At 35.2% G+C, this 23,563-nt stretch overlaps 1 protein-coding gene across 1 annotated transcript; it reads left to right on the top strand.

Moving 5' to 3' along the window:
* The first annotated feature begins 5,811 nt into the window (after positions 1-5,811).
* Positions 5,812-20,720, top strand: LOC131044155 (small ribosomal subunit protein eS12). Its single transcript, XM_057977425.2, has 5 exons — positions 5,812-6,008; positions 6,094-6,162; positions 19,845-20,121; positions 20,305-20,370; positions 20,485-20,720. Exons 1-5 carry the CDS (start codon positions 5,827-5,829, stop codon positions 20,542-20,544), a joined length of 654 nt encoding a protein of 217 aa, XP_057833408.2. The 5' UTR covers positions 5,812-5,826; the 3' UTR covers positions 20,545-20,720.
* Positions 20,721-23,563: the final 2,843 nt, after the last annotated feature.

Below are 23,563 nucleotides of genomic sequence, written 5' to 3'. Positions count from 1 at the left end.
TCATCGATGGAGCTCTATCCATCAATGAAATATTTAAATGGTCCCGACGATCTAGTGATAAGGCCATGTCAAGTCAAAAAGTGACTTTCTCACTCGAGAAGACACTTCGTTGAGGCTTCTATTATTGGGGTCCAACTCTTTTTGTGCCCTTAGGTTCCACAAATAGTAAGGAAAGATAGATTACGTGTGCCATCGATGAGACTTGTTTTGTCGATGGAACCTTCTCTTTGACCTAACAATTCGACGAAATATGAAGAAAAGACTACAAGGAAATTGGGCCCGCTTTAGTATATGCATAAATAGAACTTTAGTGATTGTTGGAACATCTAAATGGCCCCGACGATCCAGTGATGACTCCAGTCTCGTGAGGATTCTCTCTCTTAGATGAAACTTGATCTATCGATGGAGCCTTTTAGAGCTTTCAATGATACAATGAAGGTAGAAGGTATGCGACAAGGATGTTGATTCGAGTAATGTGTAATGTTAGGTGTATTTTGTTGAGACTTCTTCTATCACTGGGATGGTCCTAGTATCCCCATGATCTAGCGATGACACCACAGTGGACCTTTGCACACAATCCAAGGCCAATCAACATAGCTATATCCATTGATGAAAAATCTAAATGGTCTCAATGATCCAGCGAAAAGGCCATGTCACTTGCCTTTGAAAAGTCAAACAATGACTTTATTGCTCGAGAATATTATTCTCTAAGGAATGAACAATTCCCCTCTTCTCTAATAACATGTCTCTAGTCTTGTACGTTTGCATGGAATGATCATATACTCCCAAACAATTTAGCTCATCTTATATATAATATCTTTTAATGTTAATAAAATATATCGTATAGATCTCTAACCTTTCAATTTTTAAATAAAAAAAATTTATATGTCTATATAATTAGCCGATAGGCTATTCCCTGTGGGGGTACCCTGCCACCGGAAAACTGTCTCACGCCGGAGTTTTTTGCAGTCGGGAAATTTCATTGTTCGCTGGAAAATAGTTTCATTTGTGTTTTGCTGCTATGCTTGGAGTGAATAAAGAATTTGGCCAAAAAAACAAATGTGCACGAGATTTTGATTTTTGAAGGCTATTGTCCCCCTTGTGACAACCTGCAACTAGACTTAACTTGTCTTGTGGCCATAAAGAAGTTGGACGGTTTAAGAATGGCCGAAAAACAATTCTGGGTGGAAATCAGATATGTCAAAAATATTCATTACGTGAATTTGATTAGTCTCAGAAGATTTTGTGGGCAAGGAATCTTTGAACTCCTTCCTCTCCAGTCGTAATTTTGAAAACTAAGAGAAGACACTCCACTGGAAAAAAGCCGATTTGGTATTGTCGTAGGCATTGCAAGAGCCTTATTCATGGTGATGTCAAGCTCGAGAACGTTCTTATGGATGTCTATTTGTTCTCCCAAATTAGGGGATTAACAATATCAGGATGAAGAAATATGGACCTTAGCATGCAAGAATCATTTAAGTATTACTTTCTTGCTTGGGCTGCAACAAAGATTCAACAAGGGAGCATGATGAATATTGTGCCGCTACCTTTCTACAACAGACACTATTTAACTATCACTTTCAATGCTTTCAAGAAGAGGGACAGTGCAAGTTGTACTTTTTTTCTCTTTCACATTCCTCTCCTACTAGACCTTTAGGTCAACTTGTTAATTTTTTAATTTTCAATGTTTGCTTCACTCAATGGGTTTACGTTGGATTCATTCATTTGATGTTTGAGGTTTTATTAATAATCTTTCAATCCCGATGTTTCATATTAGTTGAAAGCAATGTTGGGTTTGCTATTTTTTTAAATGTCCCACCTAAAGGTTTTGAGTCTCTAACAATGATCAGAATATTCTTGTGTTTCAAGTGTACAACTCTTTAGCAAGGTTTTTGGCTTTTGGTTTAGTTTGGTTCATAAAACTAGTGGTTCATATTTCATAGTTTGAAGATTCATAATTGGTTAAGGATTGACAAATATACGTACTTTTTTCCTTATTCGCATGTTCAAGTTTGGTATTTTAAGTATAATGTATAAATGTATAATCAAATCAAGTGTTCACTAATTATTGATATCATCAAAGAATGCCAAAGATTGATCTAAATTTTTTGTTGTGGTAAGGTTTCATAAATTTTTTCGCTTTTGAAAAGAGTTGTATTAAGAAAAAATAAATGTTCTTTATTGATGTGTGAGCTATTCACAATTACCATGTTAATTACAAACCTACTATTTTATGTAGGCTTTGTCAGCTAAAAGGAACTGAGGAACTTTCATCAAGTATGGTAGACAAAGTCAAGGATAATAAGGTAGAAGAATTTAATCTTGACAACAAATCCATTCTGTAATTGAGAAGGTTTACTATAGTGGTTCATATTTCATAGTCAGGAGATTCATAATTGGCCAAGGATTGAAAAATATACATACTTTTCCCCCTATTTGCATGTTCAAGTTTGGCATTTTAAGTATAATGTATAAATGTATAGTCAAATCATGCGTTCACTAATAATTGATATCATCAAAGAATGACAAAGATTGATCAATTTTTTTTGTTGTGGTAAGGTTTCATAATTTTTTTTCGCTTTTGAAAAGAGTTGTATCAAGAGAAATTAAATGTTCTTTATTGACGTGTGAGCTATTCACAATTACCATGTTAATTATTTTTGTAGGTTTTGTCAGCTAAAAGGTACTGAGGAATTCTCATCAAGTATGGTAGACAAAGTTAAAGATAATAAGGTAGAAGAGTTTAATCTTGACAACAAATTCATTATGTAATTGAGAAGGTTTACTAAATTCGACAAGAGCTTGATAATGTAGGTGAAACATGTTTTTTTGGGGCTTTTATTTTTATATGAGCATTTCCTTTTGATTGTGGTAAAATTTACTTGTGAAGTCCATTTAGATGATGCAGTTGTTTGGTAAATTTTCATTGCCTTATCAATTAAACATATCCAATTCTATGTGCAATTCAAGTAAGCTTTATGCTACTATGATATATGGTTATTGTAAATTATTGAAATGTTTCATGACAAAGTAAGTGTCACAATGATGGAGGTGGAGAAAAACTACAATGAGATACAAAGATGTGTGTTTTTTTAGTGTGCATCTCTAATTTGTTATTCACTTTAATACACTATAAAATACATTTATTAATGCTTAAATTTGTGATTTTCAAAAGTAGATAAAAATAAGCCATAAATTATTCTTTTTAAATGTCTCTATTTTGTCATGTAAGTGGAGGATTCCTTTGTCATCTTATATAGACAAAGATCCACTCATTATAGAAAACATAAATTCTTTATTAATATATATTTTTATTAATAAAGAATATTAAATATGTGAAATAATGACATTAGATTCCTTTCTTGAATTTTTAAGATTTCTCGTATCAATAATGAAGACTACAATGAATATATATGATCCACAATTGTTTTTGTGTCACTATTCAACCACACGAGTGCTTTATAATGCTTGCTTATTTTTCCTTTCATTGATTTTTAATTTTTTTATTAAATGAATTCAAGTCATGGCATGGATTTTTTAATTTATGTGGTAAAGGTGTAGCAAAAAACTCATACTTGGATAGCCTTCAAATAGTAAGAAATGATTCCTATATGTTCCACACCATTGTCCTCTTGGGATTGTAATTCAATGTTTTCATTCATTGCTCGTGTTACATGTTCCATTCTCACCAAGTTCTTTCACAGTGCTCTTTCCCATGAAGTGATTTCTATGTGGACATCTACTTCATCTCTTGGCCAATTTTGTGTTTTCCTTTGTCACTGGTTGCTTACTTTCACATTACTTCATTTTAGAAAAATCCATCAAACCATAAAGGATAGAGGATAGAGGATAGAGGAATTTTGTCAAAATGTTGTAGTTACTAATGCCTTGGTTGACATGTATGCAAAATGTGGAAGCATATGATCTATTTGAGAAAATGCCTCAAACAAATGTGGTCTCATGGAATGCCATGATTGAAGGATATGTACTACATGGATTTGTCAAAATGGCTTTAGAAACTTTCATGCAAATGCAATTGACAGATGTAGAGCCAAAGTCCACAATCTTTCCAAGCATCCTCCATGCCTGTGCTAAAATGGAAGCTTTGAAACAAGGCACAAACATCTATCAAAGCACAAATGATAGTAGAACTTTGTCAGAGGATGTAGTTGCAACTGCCCTGGTTGACATGCATGTCAAAATGAGAGTTTTACAATAGGGTGTGGATATCCATCAAAACACAATGGTTTGGGGATTTTATTCAAATAGTATAGTTGGAAATATTCCGGTAGAGATATATGCTAACTGTGGATGTGTTTTCTTGGTGTATGTAGAGCATATATTACTAAAATAGGTATAGAACAATCAATAAAGATGTTTTCGACTAAAAATATACATTTTTTCAATATGCATATGTTTACATTACCAAAAAACAACATCACATACATATTTAGAAGAATGTATGCTGCTAAGAACCCTCTAAAATTTAGGGAAAAATTATCAATTAGAAAAACAACAACTTATAAAAAATTTCTAGATATTTATTTATATGTTTTATTTATATACAAATTTGCTTTGTAAGGACAGGAAGTCTTGACTAGTTAATGTTGAATTATTTTGAATTGAATATTACAAGTCTTTGTAATATTACAGAACATTCTAATCCACTACTTCGCAAGGAATACTCCATTGCCAAATAACTCTCGCAAGGCGATGGGGTAGGCATAGAATACACACCCCACCATCTTGCGAGGCTTAGTTGCACATCATCTCCCGCTACCCCGCGAGACATACTCCATTGGCAAATGACTTTTGTGAGGCGACAGTGGTAGGCATAGAATACACGCCCCACCATCCCGCAAGCCATAGTTGCACATCATAGAGACCAAGCGAAGTAAGAAACCATTCTTCTTAACATCAAACACTCCTACCACATATTTTTTTCAAATGTTTTGGATTTGTACATGTTAAGTATAATTTAAAATGAACCATCTAAATAAATCAAAAATAGATTACAACACTTGACCAAATTCGTCTAGGTTGTTTATTATTTTGTGTAGTTTCAGGTGAATGCATTTTCTTTTGGTTACGATTGTAGTTTAATTGCAGGAGTATCCAATGAATAGGCACAACCACATCATGCCTTTCTACTACAATCATCCTGGCCTCTACCTAGTTGTTTATTTTCTTGTAATTGGGAATCTAGAGGACAGATCAAAGTACATGCCACTAGAATTTCTTGAAAGTTTGGGGAACCTGAAGCCCTTCTTTCTAGGCCACATTTTTTTTTCACAAATACTGTCATGTTTTAGATGTTGTATTTAACATTTTCTACATAAAACATTGACTCTATGGGTAGATGGCTTGGGTTGATAAAAAAATAAATTTATTTTATCCAATAGAATTCTCACCTACTTCCAGCTTGCCATTACCCTTCCATTTCACATAAGAGGAAAATCTCCCCACAAATCTTCTTCAGGTATTGGACAGGTGAAGATTGATGGATAGAGTGTTTGAAATGATTTTAAGATTTTGACTATGTGATAAATTTAATGTCAATTTTTTGGACATATTCTATGATCTATTATATTCTTAACTCGTTCTTATATTATTTTAAATTTTTTATTTAATAATATTAATTAAAAAAATCTATATTAAAATTATAAAGTTAATTAAATAATATAAATTACTATCGCTTGACCATTGCACCTCATTCAGATGCAATTGCTAGTAATAAATTTGTGTAAATATAGTGATGAAACTTACAATTAGACCTAATACAATCACCCCACCAATTATATTCCAAAAAAGTATTTTAAACACTCCATGTACAAAGTTTTCCTTAAATCCCTCAAGGCTCATTTAAATTTACTGTATCCATTTGATTTTATTAAACCCAAACGGGTACATAATAAAACCCTAACCCTACCAAATATATGCAAAACTTCACAACGTTATTTCCTCCTTTGCCGTCGTTTGGGTCGTGCTGCTGTATACTGTATTCCACGGTAAGTTACCGATTCTGAATCTGTTGATTTGTGTTTGAAGCACTTTGATTTTCTTTTTGACGTCAAAATCTTCTATATTTATCAGGGAAGGGCTTCTCTTTATACATTTCGTTGAAGATTTAGGTATTTCAGAGATCTTATCCATGGCGGACAGGTACTATTAAATTCTCTTCTTATACTTAAGTTTTTAAGTTCTCTGTGTTCATTAGTGTGTAATTAGCGGGTTTTATTTTACCGTATGAAACAACCTGTTGCCATCATTTGTTTTACCATTGTCAGGGATTTAGCCACCATTCGTCAGATGCAATATCGTTTCTAGTAAACCCTTAAATTTGCTTAGTGGGAACAGCTCTGCAAAAACTCGATTTTCTAATCACATGCACAAGCATGTCTTTGTGTGTATTGGGTACCAACAAATTGGACACAATTTGCATTTTAGTTGGTAAACTTGATCTCCACTAGATGTGCGCCCTGCCATAAGGATGGAAGTTAAATAGTGTCAAAATAGTGAGCTTCCTCTTGTATATATTAAGATCAGGGCAACATTAAAGGTTTAATGCACACGAACTGACCTTATCAGGTCCTTCAAGTTCACGAGAGATAGGTCATGCACAAATTTCATATATTATTTAATGCTTCACTAAGTTAATCCGATAAAATGATATTTATTAGACTACTTTGGGAAACTTTGAATGCTTAAATATTTGTTTTAGATCACTATTATATGTATTCATTAAGGCTGAATAGGCAGATAAGTCAAGGCAAAAGTCTGGTGGCTTTTGGTACTGTACTATTATTTCCGATAAAAAACAAAATAATATTTGTTCATCCACGACCAAATTGTTAGCCCGCCTTATGTAAAGGGACAATAAATTTTGTATAATAGCATTAAAAATTCATGATAAAAACTACAGCCATCTTTGCTGGTTGGTAAATGCTGCACTTGGGTAAATGAGATTTGCAAACGCAGTAGAGATTCTAGAGCTGCATGCATAGTTAAGTTTGTTACTAAGATGGATGCTTTCCATAGCAACAATATTGTATTTAGAACTGAATTGGATCAGACCATCAGCAAGAAGGGGAGAGCTGTTACATGTTGAAGTAAGCAAAAAAGATAAGTTCAAATAAAAATAAGTACGCTAACGTACATCTCTGCTGGTATTATACACATACGAATCCTAATGTTACAGGTAGAAGCAGATACATAATCTCTTTACCCATTATTGGATTTGAATGATTGCTGGCAAATAGAAATTTATTTGGCAGCCTAGCTACAGCAATAATAAGTAATGAGTGTAATGGAATATATAGGCATTGTGGAGAGCTACTTATTTATAATTAGCTCCAAAGAGCTTCAGGAATTTTATTATATTCCTCTCTGAGATATTCCTCTCTGAGCTCCAAAAACATTTGAACACAAACCTTGTGACATAGAGTAGGACATTGGGCGCTTTAGGAAAACAGAACAATTTTTTTTCTTTTTCTGGTCAGTTTAGTAATTAGTTTGAATTTTTTTTACATTAAAGTTCTATCAATTAGAAATCATTTGTTTTCAAGTTTTTAAGTATGTTCTATCTTAGAACGTAATGGAGGTGAGAATTGATTTTGAACTAATGCCTTGTTTGTGATTAATTTGATTGAGCCTATTTGTGACATGATCTGCTTTTTAGATTGAAGATTTTCAAAGGAAGAAACATTTTGAAATATTTTCTAGATAAATTGCAAATAAGCTATGGTAGTGTTTGTCCTCTTTGTTAAATAGATTGCCCATATCTGGGTAAATTCATGAGAACCTGGACTCTGTTCCGAGGCAATCGCATTGGTCACAAATGATGTCTTTATCATGGCCATTGATAGAAGATAAATTGTATGGTATATGGAAGAACATGCCTCTACACTTAACTACCTATTCTTTTATCCAAAATGTTATTATTTCTATTGCTAGAAAGTAGGGTATAACTGATTGCGATAAAATAAGGCAGAGAACCATATATGGAACCACAAGTTCATTCTGATTTTTTTATCTATTAGTGATATGGACAGCAAAAAGGCCAATTTATGAATTAGAAATTCATTGGAGATGTCATATGAGTGGATCACTAATTTCAACCCTATCAAAGTGCCCAAGTTTGCAAAATCTGCAGATGAAATAGAGCTCGAGAACAACCATCAATTGGTAAGTATGTAGATGGAAGGCTTAGAGGAGATAGTTGATGAGGATGACCATGAAAAGTAGTTTTGAAAATATTTTAAGCCCAATTTCATGGCATACATGATATACTACTTGACAATGGAAGTTATGATCTTTCAAAATAAAACCTATATATATCTACTGTGTTTTTTTATTTGTTTGAAATTCCATAGTGTTTGAAGTGTATCATGGTATTAATAGGGTATGGCTTTATGCACATTATTTTACATGATATTAATAGGGCATGACGTTATGCACATTATTTTTATGTAGATCTATCAATTTTTGAGTGTATAAAACAAACATATGTATGTATATTGGTATAGATGTGGCATTATGCACATTATTTTTATGTAGATCTATCAATTTTTGAGTGAATTATATAAATGCATGTATGTATATTGGTATAATAAATATGTATGCATAACTTCATTAATAAGATCAACCCTATTAAGGTGCCTCAATTTGCAAAACCTGCAGATGAAATAGAGATTGAGAACAACCATCATTTGGTAAGTATGTAGATGGAAGGCATAGAGGAGATAGTTGATGAAGATGACCATGAAAAGTAGTGTTGAAAATATTTTAAGTCCAACTTCATGGCATACATGATATACTACTTAAGCAATGGAAGTTATGAGCTTTCGAAAGAAAACTTACATATATCTACTATGTTTTTATATTTGTTTGAACTTCCTTAGTGTTTGAAGTGTATCACGGTATTAATAGGGTATGGCATTATGCACATTATTTTACATGATATTAATAGGGTATGTACTATGACATTATGCACATTATTTTTTATGTAAATCTATCAATTTTTGAGTGTATAAAACAAATGTATGTATGTATATTGGTATAAATGTGGCATTATGCACATTATTTTAGTGTAGATCTATCAATTTTTGAGTGTATAAAACAGATGTATGTATGTATATTGGTATACAAATGTATTCATAACTTCTTTGATAAACACACGTGCATACACATCAATTTGTAGGTGTGTGTATATGCATGTATATTTACTAATGATAATGGAAGAAAAATTTAACTCCGCACATGCAAGAAAAAATTAACTCCACAGCAAGAGTATAGATTATCTTCTTCATCTAAGTTGCCAGTCCTGGTTTGGATTTGGATTCGGATTCGGGTTTGCGGGTTCATTCATTTTTTTTTGGGGTGGGTTTGCTTTGGGTTCGTTCATACAAAAACATATAAAAATAAAAACATATATACATATATGCAGCAGCAAACAAGTTCATAATACACCACTATCAACTATGCTAATAGTAAAGTAACATAGCAAAATACACCACCATATATATTAATGTTTTAAATTTAGTTCAAATAACATAGCAAAATGCCAAAATACACCACCATATCTATGTTTCAGTTAAAAAGTAATAATATCAACATTAACAATCAGCTATCATTGATCAAATATCATCAACAGTCATCAAACATATCATCCTCCTGTGAAAAATTAGAAGCACAAACAATGCCACTCGCATCGCTACTAGCAACCTCAGCCTCAAGAGCAGCCTCATGATCACTAGGTAGCTCATGATCATCATCATCAACTCCAAGTGCACCAAGGCGGGCAATTGAATCATCCAACTCTGCATGCTCTGGTTCAATATCCCAGTGTTTTGCCTTCCCCTTTTTGTAGGTATTGTTTTTGTGTGTTAGGAGCCTCAAGTTTGAATGCACATAGACCGAGTCTTCCGCCTTCTTGAAATGTAGTCTATTGCATTTTATCGAGTCGATGAAGGAGTATGTGCTCCAATTCCTCTCGGATGATGATGAACTAGAACCTATCAAGATTTTCAATTTTGAAATTAGAGAGTTAAGAGTTATGATTCTTATGAATAAAATTTTTAAATATAAATTCAATGTTCATCAACAAGAATTTAGAAATTAGACTCTTAAAGAGTTAAGAACTTGTGATAAAACTTTGATGGCAATGGGTTGTAGATGCTGGTATATTTATCCATGGAAGTACCACTGTTTATGAGCATCAGCACCTTCCTTGTCTTCAAGAGCGTCAAGACCACAATCATTGGTGCTTGCAAAACTCATGAATTCAGACCTCACCATAGGCCATGTGGGATCGGGAAAGATTCTATGAAGGGCTGCCTTGTACTCTTGAGCAACTTCAGGATATCTATATGGGGCAACTATAGTGGTACTCTCATTAAGGACTGCTCGACTATAGTACTTGGGGCTCAATGCAAAGGCAAGGAGATGCAAAGGGGTAGTCATTTTGTTACATCCATCAAAAACTATGGACACAGTTGTTTCAATCCATGAATCCTTGATGGGCTTCAAGGAATCCTCTACATGTTTCACCTCTTTGTCCAATAAAGTGGTGTGTACCTTCTCATAACCTGGGCCCTTGAGCCCCCTTGGAGCCTCATTAATTGATCTCACCATTTTTTTCCAATACGGTGAGCGAACAACATAAATGCCAATTCATTTGCATAGATGCATCTAGCAATGTCTCTAGCCTCATTGTGAAATTACATTTCCAAGGGCCCCTTTGCTCTCTTATTTGTCACTGGTTCTTGAGGAACACACGAGAATGGATGGCCCTCTTTGGGTTGTCCATTAGAAACTGAATCCATAGAGGCCTTCGATGCTTTTTTACTTCTACACATTTTCAAAGGATGAACAATTGCATTCCCAGCTGCTTCATCTGCTTTTCTTTGCTCTTCAATATATTTTAGTACAATAGAGTTTTCAAGAAGGGTTTTAGGTGGAGGCTGCCCTGCAAGTCTTGGCTTGCCTGTACAAAATTTGATGCCTTTCTCAGGGATAAAGCACAAATGTGCTTTCACTCTACTATAAGAGCTTTAATATTCCTCCTTCCTTGCAATGTTTTTAAATCCAAAGGAAACCTCCTCCACTTGGTAGTTGCTAAACCATTTCCACATATTTCCATAGTGGAGAGCCCAGTTCTGTTTTGAACTAGGAGTTCCTAGTGCTAGAAGCACTTGCCATTTAATGAATCTATAAACAACATACAAAGCCACAAACCAAAATGAAAAAATGAAATAAAACTAGAGAGTACATTTCATTTTGTAAAAAAGTTGCAAAGAAAAATTAAAAAAACAAACAAAATCAACAAAAATCTACCTCTTTTGTTGAAATCTTTCTCTTCAATGTCTTTGAGGAGTTCTCAACACTTGCAACCATGTAGGAATAGCTCACAAACCAGCTTAGAGCATGCAACAATCACCCTTCAACATTCCTTAAGCAATGGCAAGCAAACAAGAAAGTTTAGCAATGGAGGCAAGATGTTTTCTTTTTCATCACAAATGCACAAATGAGAGATATGTTTCACCTTTTTGGCCTGTTTAGTGGCCTATTTTAGGGTTGGAGGGTCGAGTTGACCAAAAGAGACCATAAAAAACTGAAAAAAAATGTGTGAAACCAGACAAATTCTGCCTGGGTTCTGCCGCTGAAGTCAAAATGCACTTCAAATTCCCGGGTCCTTCACAGTGAACCCATAGTCCAAACGTGGGACCCTGGCCGTATTTATGCAGGACTGTATCCAGACCAGTATTTGGGCTGGACCGGACTGAGACCTTGGGTTGCCAGGGAAGAATTTGGCAACTTCGTTTTTCAATACCAGAAAATATCATAAAACTGAGTAAATGATTATGTGCAGTAGCATCTGCTGTAGCAGAAATAATAATAAGTTGAATTGTTGCAATTGCTCGCAATATATTCTCTAAACAATTATTTATCACATAAGGATGAGGTCAAGTCTTTCGTCTTTGTTTCCATGTAATTTGCAGCAGAGGTCCCTAAGATATCAGGAGATATCCTGTCTGCTGGATGTGTCTCTTGCATGCAGCTACCTGTTTGCAAGACACATATTGTCACTGAAATGTGGATGCTACTTAAGGGTGCATGTTATTGTTGTTGAATTTTGATGATCAGTGATGTAAGCAATCAGACATGTTAATTGGGTGCTCGTTTAACCATGGGCAATGACTCAGATCATTGTTGCCCTGCCAACCATAGACATTACATGATTGTCTCCCTCGAGCACTTTCATATGTGATCTGCCTAATGATATTGATATTTGCATTTGGATTGTATGTTCGTTGTTCACTTCATAAATGAGATTTCACATCTCATTATATATGCGAGAGGTGCCCTATCATCAAGGGATGCCACTCTTCCAAGATGGCCCCACAAATTATAATATCAATTATCATTATATTATCAATAATTGTATTATCACAATAATTATAATGTAATTATATTATCACAATAATTATAATATAATTATATTATCTATGTCGGCCCACCTAGCAAATATAAAATATAGTGTATTAATAGCTTTGGGATATCTCTCGCTGCTAACCATATACATCAACACTCCCTCTTTAGCTAGGGAGATATCTTTCTAGATGTCTACGAGACACATCACCTCATCGTGATGACTAACACAATGACTACACTCGTGTATGAGAGAAGCTTATCATCTCAAAGTGATAGCATATCACCTCATCGTGATATTTGACCACAATTTCTACTCCCATATGTGGAAAGGAAAGATATCACTTCACTATGATATCAACCATCATGGCTTCTCCCATGGATGGTAAAGAATAGATATCACCTCACCGTGATCTCAACCATCATGGCTTATCCATAGATATCACTTCACGTGATATCCACCATTATGGCTTATATATAGATATCTCATGTAATATCCACCATTATGGCTTATCCATAGATATCACCTCACGTGATATCCACCATTATTGTGAGATCGTCACCTCACAATGATGGTAAGATGCACAAGTGTTCATCATTGTGAGATCGTCACCTCACAATGATATTCGCCATGGCTCATCTAGAGGGTAAACACACAAGTATAAGAAGATCACCACAGACTCTCTCACGTTGTGTTGTCATGGCGTCACACACATGGCATCCACCATGAACCATATCAAAGGGTGGAGATAAGGGCTTACACCTGAAGTCTCTCTCAAGGAGAAATGCATTAACAAGGGCTTGCACCTCAAACTTCTCTCGCAAAGAAGAATGCATAAACCAAAATTTCAAGATGATGAGGCTCCCTCTAAAGCTGAAATGTTAGGCTCCCTTTGGCTGTTGATTCTTCCTCTTTGAAGAGACGTCTCCAGCCACCAACTCAATTTCATGGCAGCAGCATGTGATGCTTCCTCACAGAATGTATCAAGCTCATCCACCCTTGAATGCAATCTCCGACCTTTGTTATAACAGTAATTGCATATCCAGTCTACGAGTTGCAACCTGTGCACTCCAAGCTCCAATTTATAGACAGATTTAAAATGCTAATCTGAAGGAAACATCAATAATGGGTAGCAATATTAAATAATCGATGCATGATATTGTATGTGTTGTATAGCCATGTGTATGAATAACATGAGCGCATGTAGTTGTTGTTGTCTCCAACTATGTCAATACATCACCAACCACCAAGACTATGCCATGTCCCTCTTAGAATTTGTCCCTTGCACCAAGTTTCAAACTCTCATGGCAATATGCTCCTTCCCTTAAAATAATATTTGTGCACTTTATAGAATGGTCTGTGATGAATCCATCCGCTTCCTCTAATGCCTTCAAAGAATTCTAGCACTATTGAAGTTGTCGGATATAAATAATAACAAAGGAATGGCTTGCGTTTATCTCTAGTACGATGCTCTCAAGATGTTATCGGCTACCATATTACTCTGTTATAGGTGTACAAGGAATACGAGAGCCGTCACACAATGCATATCCCCATGATCGTCAACTGCATGATTTGCTTGACGTTTTTTTTGTAATTGTTTGATAAGCCAATAATAATGGATATTGTCTCTGCCTATTGACTCTTTCCTACGTGCGTGGAAGATCTTGTTTGTTAATTTAGAGATCAGATTTACAAGAATGAACAGAAAAATGATAATGCACAGTAACAGGAAACAACACCCACAACTAGAAGTGTACACAACACAAGTCTACCCTAGGAAAACCTCCCTCTTGGAGGAAAAACCCAGCATTAAGTGTCCCTGATTTGATTGATGTAAATTCAGTAACAATTACAGCATTATCCTGCCTTAGGGCATAAATATAAAGACTTAGCTGATAAGGAATGGTGAACTTGTTGTCTGAATCAGAACTCGGCAGGTATATGATGATGCTCCAGTCTGAACCAGATTTGTAATCCCTTCACCAATAGTTGCAGACCTTCTAAGATATTCGCTGACCTTTAATGGTGATGCATTGACCTTCCAAGGTGGTTCGTTGACCTTCAGAAGTGGTTCGCTTGCCTTCAGTGAGGATTTGCTAACCTCCAGAATGAGTGGGCAGATCTTGCAGAGCTAACTTCACATTGATGATGAAAAACTGAGTGATGAATGCATACAAATGAATCTCTATTTATATGTGGCGTGGAGACCAATTCAAGTCGGATTCACCTTAAGTTTTGTGCCAAGACTTAATTACAATTATAGGGCTTACACGTTACCTTATGTCTTGCCCTATTTTGGTGTCCTAATAATGAATAAGTTATATTGCAAGGGGAGCGCACCTATTTAGGGCCACACGTTACATGAAGGGGTGTGTCCCTACGTGTGGTGAGCTTAATGCATTTGGGCCCAGCCCTATAAGGATTCGGATGTTGCCTTAAGGCAATCCGAATCCATTTGTTTTCCTAACCTAGTTACAAAATCAACATTGTTGATGCTGGAATCGCCCACTTTGGCTACCCAAGCACTCTGTTAGAAATTAAAATGGTAATTCTCAATCCCAGTAATCATCGATACTTGTATATCTGTGGTTTTTTTTTTTTGTTTTAAGATTCTGGTTTGTGATTTTTCAAAATACTTCCCCTCCTTTTTGTTTTCCGATTCTTGGAAGTAGTGAACTTCGCAACAATGAATATATGCAGTATCTGAAAAATAAATTGAATGAATGATTCAATAATCAGATCATTACATTGAACAATATACACGTATATATAGAGGTTACAAGACGAAGTTCTATAATTAGAACATAACTTTAAAGTAAAAGATTAAAGAGCTAAACACTAAATTAAGCGTGAAAGCTAAATAAAGCTTAAAAGCTAATTAACTAAAAAGAAAAAGCTAAATGCTAAATAAAGCTTAAAAGCTAATTACATAATAAAAAGCTAACTTAACAAGCTAAATAACTCAACAACTTAAAATAGAAGATGACCACTAAAAATAGAAGATGACCATTATAGAAGATATTAATATTATTTTAACACCCTCCCTAATGGTCATCGTACTCAATACCCTACAGAAAACACTGCAGGTGTTATGATCACATATGCAAAGAACACTCTGTTGCTACAGAGACCCTCCCAAGATCTGCAGAATGTAAATGACCAAGAGTACCAAAAGCCATCCAAGCGAATGTAGCCTTCACACGCGAATTAGAGATCTGGCACATACGAATTACTGAAGCCTGAAACAATGATTTTGAGGAAAAAATCAGCAAATCCTTTTGCAGAAGAGTACCAACTCCAAAACTGACTTCAAGATACCACGGTTGCAAATGTTCGCCCTAGCAAGTGTGACCCAAATTGATTGAAACAAAGCTCGATTTTTGAGGAGAAAAATTGACCAAAACCAAAGAACTTCGCGAATCACAAATCTCACGCGAACTTCGCGTATTACAGATGATTTTTGAGGAAAAAATCGTAAAAACCAGCAAACAATTTTTGAAGAAAAAATCGTGAAAACCTAGAAATCCCGCGCAAGCTTTTGCAGATGACAGATAATATTTTTTTAGGAAAAAAATTCTAAACCCTGTGAACAATGTTTTGAGGAAAAAAATGTGAAAACCAAGAAATCTGAGGTTACAAATCATCGTTTTTGTGGAAAAAAAGGGTAAAACCCAGATAAATAAAATCTTATGCGAATATCGCAGATTACAGATGAGATAATTTTTAAGAGAAAATTATAAACCCTGCAAACAATTGTTGAGATCAAAAAACCGACAAACAATTTTTCAGGAAAAAATCGTGAAAACCCTGGGACCTGTAAGACGAGGTTTGGCCTAAATCAATCTGATAAAGGTAACGATATTCAGATATCATGAACATGCACTGTTTCCAAGTGTTGTGGCAATTGTTGAACTTTTGACTGTGTTCCAACATGATGTCAAATATGCCATCACGAAAATGGAGGTTGAACGAGGTCAACCTAGTGAAAGCATGAGACAGAAGAATCTGATTCAAAAATCAGAATAGAAGCAGTTGCACAAAAAATCTGAAACCCTTGAGTGGAATTCGAGACACGAATCCCAATGCGTGAATTTCGAGGTTTGGAAGAAACCCAGAAATTAAAATATTTTTCCTGAAAATAATCAGAAAAAAAAAATAATTTGCAGAAAATAAAAAAACACCTTTGATTTTTTTGTAAAAAAACCAAAAAAATATTGACGATTTTTTTCCCAAAAAAATGCACAAAAAAATAAGGGGCAGAAACCCTAGGTTGGATGTACAACATAAATGGTGCCCAGAAGACACCAAAATTCCTGGCGTACACAAAATTAGCAGAAATCGCTGATTGTTTCTAATTTCCAAGGCAAATTCGTTAGCACAAAATTTGAGGCATGGAAAACGAGGCACTTGAAAAAATATGAGACCAACCCAAAAAAGCTCTCGAAAAACCCACCAAGAATCTGAAATCAGAATGCAGATCTGACGGCTCAAAAATAGAGGCATGGAAAACGATGCACCCCAAAAAATTTGATGACGATCCAATTGAGGTCTTGAAAAACCCACCAAGAATCTGCAACCAGAATACAATTTCGACTTGAACTGAAGGGTCAAAACCCTAGTCGAAAATTGCAGAAACCCTAGAAAAATTTTCAATTTGCAAAAAAAACCTCCAGGTTGCAGGCTCGAAAATCTCCAGAACCCTAAAAAAAACATGAACTGCTGCCTAGCACAAAGAAATTTGCCCACGAACCAGAAACCCCCGAAACCCTCAAAATGCCTTCAAAAAAGCAAAATCGTTTTTTTAATTAAAAAACAATAAAAAAAATCTGGAAAATATTCCAGAAAGAAGGCCATGAACCCGCTCTGATACCATGAAAAATAAATTGAATGAATGATTCAATAATCGGATCATTACATTGAAGGATATACACGTATATATAGAGGTTACAAGACGATGTTCTAGTTAAAGTAAAAGATTAAAGAGCTAAACACTAAATTAAGCGTGAAAGCTAAATTAAGCTTAAAAGCTAAATAACTAAAAAGAAAAAGCTAAATGCTAAATAAAGCTTAAAAGCTAATTACATAATAAAAAACTAACTTAACAAGCTAAATAAGTCGACAACTTAAAATAGAAGATGACCATTATAGAAGATATTAATATTATTTTAACAGTATCAGGCCCAAATTGTGACTGATCGGGTACATTGTCATTACAAATCACTGGAAGGGCATTTAGCAATGTTAATAGTACACCCGAAATTCGATGAGAAGCCTGATCAAAGAACTTGATCTCTGACTCCAAAAATCGATATACAGTCAGATAGAGAGAGTTTGCCTGACTTCCCAATTGTGATGACTTGGCTTGAAAGGCGTGTCTCGGACAGCAGCCGTGATCATTGGAGGTCTCAGAATGGAGACTAGCAATGAGGCGATAGCTAGAGGCTTCGCCGTTTGATGGATATCGCCTGCCCATGGTCGAGTATGCCATCCATCCTTGACTTGTGCATTTACCAATGATGGTGCATGCGAGCCGTATTCGTGAAGACTTGCTTAAAATAAAAGTCACAAAGGCTACGTTAATCTCCCAATCTTCAACAGATATGTTCTTCATTTCAGAAAACAAATCAATGCCAACATTCCTAGATTAGCTCGGCCCAGGTGAATACAAGTGCTATTCATCTGTTATCAGAATATATGCATCATCACGACACCAACAGGAAGTATTGACTGACAACAGAGTCCCAGATGGAATGAATATGGAAGCAGCTTCCTTTTCTTCTCTAAACACCCCCGATAAATGTAGCGATGCCAGTAATGGCAGAGATGAGCTGTCTCTGTGATTATATTACAAATGCGAAGGCAACAACAATAATGGAGAACCTCCAGAATGTGTAAACTCCCACTCACAAATGAAATAACCTATATCCATACTGATAATGAAACTTACAACCGTCTCCAACAAGATCATTAACTCTGTCTGATATCGGGTCATTCTTCTACGATATTGGGTTGCTTGGCCATGTGGTGTTTCGTCCAGGCATGGTCAAGATTTGTGAGCGTTTTCGTTCTCCAGTGTGCCTTCAGACGCTTCGCCCATCCATGATGCTCGCATAAACTGCTAGTTTTCTTCTGACCAGGGTTTCGACAGATACACGCCTGCCAACAGGAGATAATGGCTCCCATAAGCCCTGTACTCCCAAGACTTCTGTTCTGTTTGCTTTCTGCCATTACTGTGAAGGAACTTACAAATCTGATCAAATTTCGGAACCCGCTCTGATACCATGTTGAATTTTGATGAACAGAGATGTAAGCAATCAAACATGTTAATTGGGTGCTCGTTTAACCACGGGCAGTGACTCAGATCATTGTTGCCCTTCCAACCATAGACAATACATGATTGTCTCCCCCAAGCACTTTCATATGTGATCTGCCTAATAATATTGATATTTGCACTTGGATTGTATGTTCGTTGTTCACTTCATGAATGAGATTTCACATCTCATTATATATGCGAGGTGCCCTTTCATCAAGGGACACCACCCTTCCAAGATGGCCCCACAACCCTTCCAATATGGTCCCACAAATTATAATATCAATATATCATTATATTATCAATAACTGTATTATCACAATAATTATAATATAATTATATTATCTATGTCAGCCCACCTAGCAAATATAAAATATAGTGTATTAATAGCTTTGGGATATCTCCCGCTGCTAACCACATACATCAACAATTGTTATAAAACTTTATTCTCTAGCATTATTGCATTTGTTGAACTTCCGTTTCCTGCACTGACCAGTTATAATTTATAAGTCGAGGTCTAACTTAATATTATTTGTTTTAAATTTAGAATTTAGTGCATGCACACAAATTGTATGTGCATACCTGATTTTTGAATGTAGAATAAGTCATGTCATCTGTATCTGTACCCACAAATCTTGGCAACTATGGCGTTATTTAAAAGCCATAACCTTTGGCTGACATCAATGTGAATATTTAATGCACAGATGACCTGTGTTACTGCTGCAAATAAGTTTAAGTGATCAAACATAAAGTTTTCTAATAGGTTGATACCAAACTCTGAGACAAAGGAAAATGAAGTGACAAAAGAAAAATTGTTCAATGGAAGGCTGGAATTGAATTGGAAAGGCAAAGAGTAGTCTGATTTGGAGTGCTTTTAACTTATGTAATTGCTCTAAAATCCTTCAATTCCCAACCAAAAACTGTTGACCAATGCTGTGGAATTTTTTACCCATGTTTCCTGTCGAACAAATGCCTATGTTTAAACGTGAACTGCTAGAGTGTGGCCAAGTTGTTTAAGAAATGCATGCCATCTTTTTGTCTTCTATGGATGCATCATTTGTTTGTTTAATTAGTTGAAGATTTTGCATTTCTTTTCCTTTGTAGTGATGTTGCTGAGAAACCTGCTCCAGCATTGGGGGAGCCCATGGACATCATGACAGCATTGCAGCTTGTGTTGAAGAAATCACTAGCTCATGATGGGCTTGCACGGGGCCTCCATGAGGGTGCTAAGGCAATTGAGAAGCATGCAGCTCAGCTCTGTGTGCTGGCAGAGGACTGCAATCAGCCAGATTTTACCAAGTTGGTTCAAGCTTTATGTGCGGATCACAATGTCAGCCTGATCTCCGTGCCTAGTGCAAAGAAGCTTGGTGAATGGGCTGGGGTAAGTAGTACATAGCTTACATTGATTAAATAAGCGAAGCCATTTCTCAAAAGATTTAATTAGAAATGTAAATAATTGAATCTTAACAGTGATCCTGATTTTTGTAATGTCTCACTGAATATCTTTACTTGACATTTTGTTTTTGTGTTTGCCATGCTGGGTTAAATCTTAATTTTGATGCAGCTTTGTAAGATTGATTCGGAGGGAAAAGCCAGGAAGGTTGTTGGCTGTTCATGTGTGGTTGTAAAGGTATAAAGTATATGCTAGTTATTTTTACTTTTCTTATTATAAAGAATTTTAGATTTAGCACATTCAGAATCTTGATTTTATTCACTTTCCAAATGTTTGCTTGTGGATGAACAGGATTATGGTGAAGAATCAGAGGGCTTGAATGTCATTCAGGAATATGTTAAAAGTCACTAGACTTATTCCAGTTTTGCTGTGAAGGATCATTTATGTGCTTGGCTTGTAATAGTGCTTCAGCTTTAGATAAGCAGAAGCCAATCGACTCCTAGGTACCTGGGTCCCAATTATGCTATTCTATGTCATGCTTCTTGGAACAAACTTCAGAGTTATAAAATTGATTTTTTTTTCAAAAATTTGTTTTTGTTGTGCATTGTGATTTGATCTCAAAGTTAGACATGTGCATGTGTAAGGATTTGCAGATTCAAAAACTGAAGCTTTTAAGAGAATGAACTTGTCTTCAGGGTAGTACAGAATGCTTTTTATTTAGATAATGCTTAATAATTGCACCAATATTTTACTTGTTTTGAATAAAAAATAGCAATGCAACTAGTGTTGACGTATGTTTGGAAATCATGTATTGATTACATTTCTTTTGAATTCAGTTTTGTTGTGAATTTTGGCTGCTATATGGAGTTGTATCTCTGTATCTACTGTTTGTTTTTATTCTCTAGTGACAGAATGCTGTGCACACATTTTAGCGTGATATATTTTTTTTTGAATTTAGTTTGATTCTTGTGGTATCTTGGTTGAATTTAATTCATTTCACGTGTTTGACATAATGTCATTTGGTTAAAAAGTCTGATAGGTTTGAAGTATCTTTTTTGGTGAGATGCTGTCTAGAATGTTCAGTTTATCATCGAGTCAGATGTCATCTGAGGACTTCAAACTAAACTTGATTCAATTCACTTTGAAAAAGGTGCATATTTTGTGAGGAGCCTTTGCTAGCTGTGCCAGCCAATTGAATGTTATGAAGCGAGATCAAATGGAAACAAAGATATTATTATATCAAACATGGATGTTGTGCCCAATCTCTGTTTTCTGTCGGATTTTCCTCTCTATCTTCTGTATCATTGAATGTTAGAGTGAATGATCTTGTTGCAAGTATTAAAACTTATTACTAGAATTATTGTGGAATCATATAATAGGCCAGTAAAGTGATTTCTTCGGACAATGGTGATGGTGGATTGATGAGTTCGCCTCCTCTGTTGCCGTTGTGGCTCAACCCTTTTTGCCTTCTCCCACATATTTGTGTGATGGTGAATTTTGAAGACAATTGCGATGGTGGGTTGATGAGCTCACCTCTGCTGTTGGACATGTGCCTCAAACTGCCTTCCTACTATGTCGCGTGATTGTGAAAGTTGCGAGTCCATTTCCTTTCTCATTCAGTTTTAAGCCAGCGTTGGTGGAATGTCTTTAATGCATTGATATTTACACGTGATATTTATATGCTAGCGTAGCTTGACCCTCTCATTTTTTATTTATTCTAGTTTATATCTATTCCTACAGATTTGCCATTTACCATTTACCCCTTATTACACCCATTAAGTCATGTTCATCTCAATACATTTTGCTATATGCCTCTAAATTACCCTTTTATCTTTGAGGTTAATTTTTGTGGGTGCAATATTGAGGCTTGTGGAAACGATTACAGATTTAAACATTCAAATTTAAATTCCAACTTCTTACCCTATTTTACTAGCTGCTATGAGCCACTAAACATGTGACATTGTTTTGTCATGGATGTAAGAGTTAAATAAAAATAATATTATATGAAGTAGACTCGTGCTTTGAAGAAGCAATATCAATAAGATGAAAGTTTTGTTGTGTTAAAGGGTGGTGCCTTTCTATAGAAGAGATTGGTGTTTCTTGCTGAGTTGGTGCTTAGTAACGAGGATTGGTGTCTCTAGTGGTTTTTTACCTACAAAGTTAAGTGGGTATTGGTGTCTCTAGTAGGGTGGTGCCGATAAAATTTGTAAGAAAATTTTCTAGAAGCAATATTTTGCCATGGTTTTCTCTCAAAGGGTGAAAGTCCATGCAAATCTTATGTTCTTGTGCTCTTAATTGTTGGTGTTGCATGATTAAGGTTATTTGGATTATTAATTTGAAAAAGTAAAAGATTATCTTATACTAATTCACCCCCCCTCTTAATATAAGCACGATTATTTGGATTATTAATTTGAAAAAGTAAAAGATTATCTTATACTAATTCACCACCCCCCTTAATATAAGAGGATTATCAATTGGTATTAGAGTGGGTTCTTTCAAGTATAGTCTAACTTCTAGAAGGTAGATCTCAAAGAGAACACATGGTCTGTCAAGAAGGATTCTCCTCAAACAAGGCTCCATTGTTCAATGAAACAAATTTTGCCTTCTAGAGCATAAGGGTGCACACTAACCTAATTGCACTTGAATTTGATATTTAGAAATCAATTATGGATGGTTATGTAGCTTCAACTTCTCCACCAACAAAGCAAACTAGAAAGAGGGCTAGCAAAAATAATGCAAAAGCTATGGATGCAATTTTGTTAAGTCTACTAGAGTCCATGTTTGTCAAAGTAATAAATTGTAACTCGATGACGGAAATCTAGGATAAACTAAAGAACATATATGAAGGGTATGATAAGGTTAAGAAAGATAAGCTTCAAACACAGATGATAATTTGGGGGTTGTAGCTTCAACTTCTCCACCAATAGAGCAAACTAGAAAGAGGGCTAGCAAAAATAATGCAAAAGCTATGAATGCAATTTTGTGCAGTCTACTAGAATCCAAGTTTGTCAAAGTAATAAATTGTAACTCGATGAAGGAAATCTAGGATAAACTAAGGAACATATATGAAGGGTATGATAAGGTTAAGAAAGAGCTTCAAACACATGACAATTTGAGAGTTTCAAAATGAAGAGCAAAGAAAATGTTGCATCATATTTGCTTTGTGTCGATGAAATTGTCAACACCATAATAGGTCTTGGTGAGACAGTTGAAGACAAAATGATTGTACAAAAAGTATCAAGTTGTATTTTCTTGAGATTTGATGCAAAAGTTTTTTCTATTGAAGAGATGAAGGATATAGATAAACCCACAATAGATAAATTGCATGGGATCCTCACAGAATATCAAATGAGGATTGAAAAGCAAAATTAATTTAAGCAAGAGGCAACCTTCAAGCCTAAAAAAAATATGAATAAGAGCCCAAGACAAT

The sequence above is a fragment of the Cryptomeria japonica genome, chromosome 6 (assembly GCF_030272615.1).
Source record: "Cryptomeria japonica chromosome 6, Sugi_1.0, whole genome shotgun sequence".
In the NCBI taxonomy this organism is placed as follows: domain Eukaryota; kingdom Viridiplantae; phylum Streptophyta; class Pinopsida; order Cupressales; family Cupressaceae; genus Cryptomeria; species Cryptomeria japonica.
This window is presented reverse-complemented; position numbering and strand designations above follow the sequence as displayed.

Coding starts and splice junctions, on each gene's coding strand:
- LOC131044155 (XM_057977425.2), top strand. CDS start 5,827: ATGTACAAAGTTTTCCTTAAATCCCTCAAGGCTCATTTAAATTTACTG. Junction 6,163..19,844: donor ATCTTATCCATGGCGGACAG/GTACTATTAAAT, acceptor TTTCCTTTGTAG/TGATGTTGCTGAGAAACCTG. Junction 20,371..20,484: donor GTTCATGTGTGGTTGTAAAG/GTATAAAGTATA, acceptor GTGGATGAACAG/GATTATGGTGAAGAATCAGA.